This window comes from Gekko japonicus, unplaced genomic scaffold, assembly GCF_001447785.1.
Source record: "Gekko japonicus isolate JY-2015 unplaced genomic scaffold, Gekko_japonicus_V1.1 scaffold2815, whole genome shotgun sequence".
Taxonomy (NCBI): Eukaryota; Metazoa; Chordata; class Lepidosauria; order Squamata; family Gekkonidae; genus Gekko; species Gekko japonicus.
The window spans coordinates 30,198-39,047 of NW_015166507.1; the positions used below are offsets into that span (position 1 = coordinate 30,198).

At 50.2% G+C, this 8,850-nt stretch overlaps 1 protein-coding gene across 1 annotated transcript in view; it reads right to left on the minus strand.

Annotated features, from left to right (window-relative positions):
- LOC107111283 (insulin receptor-like) overlaps positions 1-2,401 on the minus strand; it is a gene marked incomplete at its 3' end in the record, with an annotated part of 21,004 nt that extends 18,603 nt beyond the window's left edge. Inside the window, exon 1 of the mRNA XM_015412232.1 lies at positions 2,063-2,401. Within this exon, the coding sequence (XP_015267718.1) occupies positions 2,063-2,159 (97 nt within the window). The remainder of the gene's footprint in view (positions 1-2,062) is intronic.
- Between the last annotated feature and the right edge of the window lie 6,449 nt (positions 2,402-8,850).

Consider the following 8,850-nt stretch of genomic DNA (forward strand, 5'->3'; position numbering starts at 1 on the left):
CCCATGAGTTCCACTGGATCTGGTCTCGGCCTCTCAGGTCCTGGCCCTCTTGTGTGCTATGATGACAGCCTTTCAGGTCCTGGAAGAGCCCCCCTGCACCTCTCCTGGCCCTCCTCCTCACTTCTGCCTCCCGCAGGCACAGTTTTCCCGGCCCCCAAAACACCTCCCTTGCCCTCCTCGGAGCCCCTTCCGCTTTGTCTGCATCAAAGATACCCAACTTTTTTTTTTTTTACTAGGAACTACCAGTAGCCACTTCCCGCTACGCTGGGTGTGATCAAGTTTTCCTCTGCTCTAGAAATAAAATGTGGTTGAAGAAGAGCACCGGAAATTAAAGCAACAGAGAAAGATCATATGGGAAATCATATGAAAAAATTCTGTTGTGTTTTTTTAAAAAAAACCTCCTACAGATCTTTCACAATCTTTTTCTGAGCCTCCCGGGGCCGCACAAACAAAATATCCAGCAGCGGCCAGCTAGCTACCAGTCGTTCGCAGTAGCCAAGAACAGGCAAGAGGAGAGCTCCTGATAACACACAAAGCTGCCTTTCCAACTAGCCCCACCATGCTCTCCTAGGTCTCAGGAAGACCCAGCTCCCTGCCAGGGATCGTTTCAGCTGGGGGGAACTGAACCCAGGGCCTTCTGCAGGCGCTCTTCCACTGGGCCGCAGCCACTTCACCTCCAGGTGAGACGTTCACGTCACAGAATGCAACAGATCCCCACCCCCAAGAGTACACACTAACTATATACATTAAAAAACCTACCACCGTTCCTTTCCCCCCCTTGCTGTCAAGTCACTTCAAAGGTGGTTTTTGCCCTTGCCTGCCTCCACTTCACGGCCCTGGTATTCCTGGGTGGTCTCCCTTCCAATTACTGACCAGGGTCGACCCTGCTGAGCTTCCGATGAGACCAGGCTGGCCTCGGCTATCCAGGTCAGGGGCACAGTCCCCTGGGGTCCCACAAAACGGATTTCCAAACACACCCTCTCCTGTGCAGTTCTGCACACAACAATCCCCTTGCAGACACAGTCTAACTGGCCTGGAAGCACCAATACCTGACAGTGGAAACCTCAGCAGATACAAGAACCCACCATGAAATCCAACTTGCAACAGGGAAGCAGGGGTGTGTGTGTACACACCTCTGTACAGATGCAAAAATCACTGCCTTACAAAAAAACTAGCCTTCTCCCCTCAGCTCTCTTCGCTTTTAAAGCCCAACAGATTCCAGTGGAGGGAAGGTGAAAGCAACCAGCTTATCCTTCCCACTCAGAAATCAAGAAGTCTTCAAAGGGCTCAGTTTTGACCAGATTTTGCTCTTCTTCTCTTAGAGAGGTTGGAGAAAACTCCCTGGAGACTCTCACCTGCTTAACAATAGCCCTGTTCACAAGTTACAGCGAACTTTGATACAATCCGTGCACAGTGTACACCTGATTGCTCTCTGTATGTGTACACAATCATACTTATGTGACATTCAAGGCACACACTGCTGAATAGCAAAGTTTGGATCCTTTAAGACCAACAAATTTTAATCCTGGGTATAAGCTTCATAGGTGGAGGGTGTATCTGAAGAAGTATGGTTGCACATTACAGCTTATACCTGGAATAAAACTGTGTTGGTCTTAAAGGTGCCTGACCGGAGTCAAACTTTGTTCTGTTGCTTCAGACCAAACTTGGCAACCCACCTGAATTTAACTACGAAATGCTGCTATAGGAAGAACTTGTTATTAACCGGGGCTGGGGACTGGACAGCATCCCCCTCCCCCCCGCGGGAGCCGATAGGGTCTGCCCCAGAGCGAAGCAGAAAGAGGAGCTGCAAAGGCAAGCGGCTTTAACGATACCCGCTGAGTCCTCCTCCCGCTTCCCTGCATCCCCTTCTAAGCCGCTCGGGGGCTGCACGTGGCGCTTCTGCCCCCCCCTTCCCCTTTTATCCTCACAACCATCCTGCAAGGTAGGCTCGGCCCCCCCGCCCGATGGCCAAGCAGGGATCTGAACCTGGAAAGGACCTGCGCTGGCCAGGCATTCCGCGCCCGCCCGCCCGCCGACCCTTTCCCCGAGACGTCCCGCTCACCCTCGGCGCGGCTCCAGGCGCCCAGGCCGGCCAAGGCCCAGGCCAGGGCCAGCGTCAGCGCCGGCCCGGACCACCAGCGCCGCCGCAGCGGGCCCATGGCGGTGTGCCCCGTCAGGGCCGCTGGACGCTCGGCACGGCGGCGGCTACTGCTGGCGGCCCGCGGCGAGGCCTCCTCCTCATGCCTGAGGGCGCGCCGGGCCCTCCTCCTCCTCCTCCTCCTTCAGCGCTGAGGGGACCGCGAACTGCACGGCAGAGCTGAGGCTCCCCTCACCGAGCGCCTCCGATCCCGTCAACAAGCGGCGGCCCCAAGAAGGCGGCGGCGGCGGCCGCCAAGGGGAGGAGGAGAGGGGCGGGGAAGGCGACCGGAGGGCAGGCCCCGCCGCAGGCGGGCGGCGGTCCCCTCGCGCGCCCATTATTCTTGCGGCAGCCCTCCTCTCTCTCCCACCCCCCCCCGGGTTTTGACGGCTGAGGACGGGAAAGCCGGGCCTTGAGGGAAAACGACACCAGCAGGGGAAAGATCTGGAGGGGCGGCCCTGCTACTAGTCTATCTGCAGCAGGAGAAAAGAGCGAGAGCCCAGCAGGGGCACCTTCAAGACATTGATGAACAAAAGCAAAACACTATTGAGGCAGACTCAGCATGCGTCCTGTAAGGGAAGATCTGGTCGCACTATACCTGTTAGTCTTCTTTGAGGGGGTGAACAAACATGTGGACAAGGGGGACCCAATAGATGTTGTTTGCCGTGACTTCCAGAAAGCTTTCGATAAAGCTCCTCATCAAAGCCTCCCAAGGAAGCTCAATAGTCAGGGGATAAAAGGACAAGTCCTCTTGTGGATCAAAAACTTGGCTAATTAAAAGGAAACAGAGAGTGAGTATAAATGGGCCATTTTCTCAGTGGAGGGTGGTAAGCAGTGGGGTACCACAGGGATCAGTATTCGGTCCGATGCTTTTTAACTTGTTTATTAATGATTTGGAGTTGGAAGTAAGCAGTGAAGTGGCTAAATTTGCAGATGACACAAAGTTGTTCAGGTTGGTGAGAACCAGGGAGGATTGTGAAGCACTTCAAAGGGATCTGTCGAGGATGGCATCAACATGGCAAATGGGGTTCAGTGTGGCCAAGAGCAAAGTGATGCACATTGGGGCCAAAAATTCTAACTATAAATACACGTTGATGGGGTCCAAACTGGTACAGACTGACCAAGAGAGAGATCTTGGTGTCATAGTAGATATCTCACTGAAAATGTCCAAACAGTGTGTGACTGCAATAAAAAAGGCTAACGCTATGCTGGGGATTATTAGGAAGGAAACTGAAAACAAATCAGCCAGTATCATCATAATGCCCCTGTATAAATCAATGGTGTGAACTCATTTGGAGTACTGTGTACAGTTCTGGTCACCACACCGCAGAAAGGATATTATAGCATTGGAACAAGTGCAGAAAAGGGCAACTAGAATGATAAAAGGGTTGGAACACTTTCCCTATGGAGAAAAGATAAAGCGCTTGGGGCTTTTTAGCTTGGAGAAACAACAGCTGAGGGGTGACATGATCGAGGTTTATAGTATTATGCATGGGATAGAGCAGGTAGAGAAAGAAATACTTTTCTCCCTTTCTCACAATACAAGAACTCGTGGGCACTCAATGAAATTGCTGAGCAGTTGGGTTAGAACAGATAGGAGGGGGGAGGAGGAGGAGATTGGATTTATACCCCGCCCTTCACTACCCAAAGATGTCTCAGAGCAGTTTATGAACTCCTTTCCCTTCCCCACAACAGATACCCTGTGTGAGGTAGGTGGGGCTGAGAGAGTTCTTGACAGAAACTGCTCTTTTTTCAAGAACAGCTCTTATCAGAACTACGGCTTGCCCAATGTCATCCAGCCAGGTGCAAGTGGAGGAGGGGGGAATCAAACCCAGTTCTCCCAGATTACACGCACTTAACCACTACACCCAAAGAGTAACCTTCTTCGCCCAAAGAGTGATGAACACATGGAATTCACTGCTGCAGGAGGTGGCGGCGGCTACAAGCATGGATGGCTTCAAGAGGGAATTAGATAAACATATGGAGCAGAGGTCCATCAGTGGCCATTAGCCGCAAGGTATAGATAGGAACTCTCAGGCTGGGGCAAGTAATGCTCTGTATTCTTGGTGCTGGGGGGGGGCAACAGTGGGAGGGCTTCTAGTGTCCTGCCCAGTGTTCCGTCTAAGCCGAGTTAGGGTGAGCTAGCTCACATTTCTTTAGCCTCCGGCTCACTTATTTTTGTCTTCGCTCAGGAAGGATGGCTCCAGAGCAAGCTAATTTGTGCTGTGGCCCAATTGCTCGCTCACAACTTTAATGCCAGTAGCTCACGAAGTAGAATTTTTGCTCAGAAGACTCCACGGCCTAGAGGGAGCATTGGTCCTGGCCCCACTGCTGGACCTCCTGAGGGCACCTGGTATTCTTGGCCACTGTGTGACAGTGTTGGACTGGATGGGCCATTGGCCTGATCCAACATTGGCTTCTCTTATGTTCTTAACAATATTTGTGGCAGGGAAGGAGCTTTCGTAAGTCACTGCTCACTTCTTCAGATAGATCAAGACGGGTGGCCATGTTAGTCTGTCCACAGCAGGAGAAATGAACAAGAGTCCAGGAGCACCTTCCAGACTAACAAGATTTGTAGCAGGGTAGGAGCTTTCATGAGTCACCGCTTACTTCTTCAGCTAGACACAGATAGGAAGCCACATTAGTCTGTGTAGCAGGAGAAAAGAGCAAGAGTCCAGGAGCACCCTCAAGACTAACAACTTTTGAGCATCTCTGAGGAAATGAGCAGTGACTCTCGAGAACTCATACCTGGCCACAAATTTAGTCTTGAAGGTGCTACTGGACCCTGGCTCTTTTCCCCTGCTACAAACAGACTAACAAAGCTACCCATCTTGATCTGTCTCCATGGAAGGCACCACATTTAGCCATACAAAGTGGAAACCCATCAGCCTTGTGATAGAAGAACTAAGCAGTGATTCACAAGAGCTCCTCCCCTGCCTCAAATTTTGTTAGTCTTGGAGGTGCTCCTGGACTCTTGCTCTTTTCTCCTGCTACAGACTCACACGGCCACCCATCTGGATCTATTGCCATGGAAAGCACCACAGTTAGCCGTACAGAATGGAAATCCATCAATCTTGTGATATAAAGGACAGATGGACTCACATTCTAGCTATATCTCGAGAACTGAGCAGTGATTCACAAAAGCTCCTACTCTGCAGCAAATTTTGTTAGTCTTGAAGGTGCTCCTGGATTCTTGCTCTTTTCTCCTGCTACAGACGAACATAGCTACCCATCTTGATCTAGCTGAAAAAGTAAGTGACTCGGGAAAGTTCCTACCCTGGCACATATGTTGTTCTTGAAGGTGCTCCTGGAATCTTCCCCCTGCTACAGGCATACTAACAGGTGACACATCTTGATCTATCTCTCTGGGAACTTTGTTGGTCTTAAAAGTGCCACTGGACTTAAACTTTGTTCTATCCTCTGGGGAAATTTTGTTGGTGTTTAAGGTGCTTCTGGACTCAAAGTTTTGATCTGCTACTGAAGACTAGCCCTGCTAACACACCAGAAACCAAGCTAGTTTGGTATTTATTTATAGCTTTTGTTAACTGTACATTCAAGGACTTCGTCTTTCATTGAGTGCCAAGAACCACGGGAAAGATGGCATTTAACAGAAACAATGCTCATGCTTTTATTACAACTGTAATAACATTTTATAATATACAAAAACAATTTAGCATAAACACTTTTTTTTTAAAAAAAGGGGGAGACTGAACTAGAAGTACTGAGGGGGAGACTACACTGTAGGGTTCGTTCCAAAGACTCCACTTAAGCACACTATTGCCAGGAGGAAACAAAAAACAAGCACCCCTTTGGGAATTTCACTTCTCGCCTAGGTGCCCTGCAAGAGAGATGGGTCGCCCAACAACTACACTGGCTGTGAAGTACTCAGCCTGGTCTCCTTGAAACTTCGTTTCCAAGCTACCTGTCATGCAAAGGCTGCAAAGACAGAGACCCTCTAGCTGCAAGTTCAGGTCCCCACTTGGTATGTTGAAAGGCCTCAGTGATCTCCCTACTAGATCTGCACTGAGCTACCACAGGAACTGAGAGCCGCCCCACCCTTGTGGCATGTCCAGGACCAAAGGACACCGGATGTTGGTTCTGCAGGCAGAGCTGTTCTAAAGACATATGGTCAGCAAGGTGTTGGCAGGACCAGAACCATCTCTGCTTTCAGGTAACCCAGTAAGGGCCTAAACACACAACAGCCAGCCAAAATCAAGCAGGCCTTCTTCTCAGCAACCCACTAAACTCCCCCAGGCGAGGAAAAGCAGTCCCGGACTGGTGCATCTGTAGAGCTGGGCCTCTCTCTAAGCCAGACTTCTTAACAAGAACCACCAAGCCTTTAAGCAAAGCCCTTGGGCTGGGTCACAGCAGCCTTAGCCAGGAGAGGAGGATTTCGGAGTTCTTGCTGCAGATGAGAAAGCTCAGGCCAACAGCCTGCCGGTCTTTCCTCCACAGCTTGCAGATGAATACTGCTGTGGCAGACATATCCTGAAGGACCAGCAGGAAGGCTTGCCTAGTTCCATCAGAAGGTGCCCTTTGAAGGATGCGCACAAGGGACAGGATCCAACGAATGGGGCCTTTGACCCATTGGAACACCCCTGAGAACCCAACGTGAGGCTCCACCAAACTCCCCTTCCTATTTATTTATAAAAAATACATGCCACCTCTCTAGAGACCTCCTGAAAGCTACCTATAAGAACAAGGCAACAGTAAAATCATAGAAAGCAGCACAGGATGTATCAATATTAAAGTAAAACCTTTCCACCTTAATATTCATAAACAGTCACCAGATGCAAAAAAAGCCCTATAAAAACTAAAAAAAAGATGGAGCCCTTTATGTAAAAGTCTGGGTGAAGAGAAATATTTTCACTTGGCCCCAAGACACAGTAAAGTAGGCCTCAGGGAGGAGAAGAGTCCAAGGAGCTACCCACCGAGAAAGCCCCGTCTCTTGTCACCAGATGCCTTACCTCTGTTTGGTGTAGTGGTTAAGTGTGCGTTCTCTAATCTGGGAGAACCGGCTTTCATTCCCCACTCCTCCACTTGCAGCTGCTGGATGACCTTGGGCAAGCCATAGTTCTGTCAGAGCTGTCCTTGAAAGAACATTTCTCAGAGCTCTCCCAGCCCCACCTACCTCACAGGGTGTCTTGTTGTGGGGAGGGGAAGGAGTTTGTAAGCCACTCTGAGACTCCGAGTGAAGGGTGGGGTACAAATCCAATCTCTTCTTCTTCTGCAGGACTGGGGGAGAAGGATCTCTATACTGAACACCTCCAGCTATGCTGAAAAGGCAAAGTTTACAATGTATTGGTGAAAAGGAGTACACACCAGTGAAAGGATTCACTCTGCCACCAGCCTTGGTTCATTGACAGCTGAGCAAACCAACAGCAGTGAAAGCTAGTGGGATGCTGGGGGCGGGGGGAGAGAAAGGATGGCCAGCCCTTCATTTTTACAGACAGTCTTATGTACACAAAGGCCCAGAGTTTTAGATATGCATGGAAGGGTTATCCAAGGGGCTGGACCTTTTTTCTACACTGCTCAGACATTCTGGATATACAAGATTTGCCCCCAAAGGAGAGTTTAGAACAGTGCAGAGTCAGACTGCAGAGCACCCCATTTGCATTATCAGAAACCAAAAGAACCACATGACTGTTGTGATTTCCCAGGTCCTTCACTTCTTTCCTTACAGCTCACCCATCCTCCAGTCCCTTTGACAGTGGCTGTCTTAAGGTGGGCACCACTTGTCAGCCTCACCAGGCGAGGGAGAGGGGAATGTGGCTCAGTGACAAGAGTATCTACTTGGTGTGCAGAAGGTCCCAGGTTCGATCCCCAGCGTCTCCAGTGAAAATAATCACGCAGTAGGTTATGCGAAAGATCTCCGCCTGAGACCCGGAGAGCCACTGCCAGTCTGAGTAGACAAGACTGAAGTGGAAGAATTAATGGTCTGGTTCAGTATGAGGCAGCTTCCTTTCCTAGAAGGTGGGGAGGGAGCCACGTTGGGGAATGGTGCTCTGAAGAGCCACCTGTGTCAAGGAGCTGCATGTGGCTTCTGAGCTGTTGAGCATCACTGGTGTAGAGAGTGCTAGTGGTGTCTTTTGTTATTGAGGACATGGGGCATTCCCCCCCACCCCCTTTCACATGACAAAAAAATCCAGGCCTCTGAGCCGTTGAGCATCACTGGAGTAGAGAGTGCTAGTGGTGTCTTTAGTTACTGAGGACATGGGGCATTCCCCCCCCCCCTTTCACATGACAAAAAAATCCAGGCGGCAGAGGAAAACCTGAGGCCAGAAGACACCCACAAGAGCACCTCTGAAATGAACTGTTAAGATTTTTGTATCTTTGTCATTTCACAGACTGAAGCCAGCTTCACAGAATCATAGAGCTGGAAGGGGCCACACAGGCCATCTAGTCCAACCCCCTGCTTGCCTCAGAGCCACCCCCGTCAGCCTGAAATCTCAGCCCTGCCGGCTAAATTTGCCTAGTAGTCCACCCTGTCAGTACCACAGCAAGGAAGCTAGTTTTATTATTTATTTACTTCATGTATACCCTGAGTCCCATCTGGCCTCCTTGGGACTCAAAGCTGTGAGGAGTTCCCAGGGCAGAAGCCTTGCTGTTCTTTTCCTTCTACCCCCTCCTCTCTATAACAAAATGATGCCATTAGCACTCTCTAAACTCTCTGTTTGGGGCAAACAACAGTCACAATTTACGCATGAAAATGA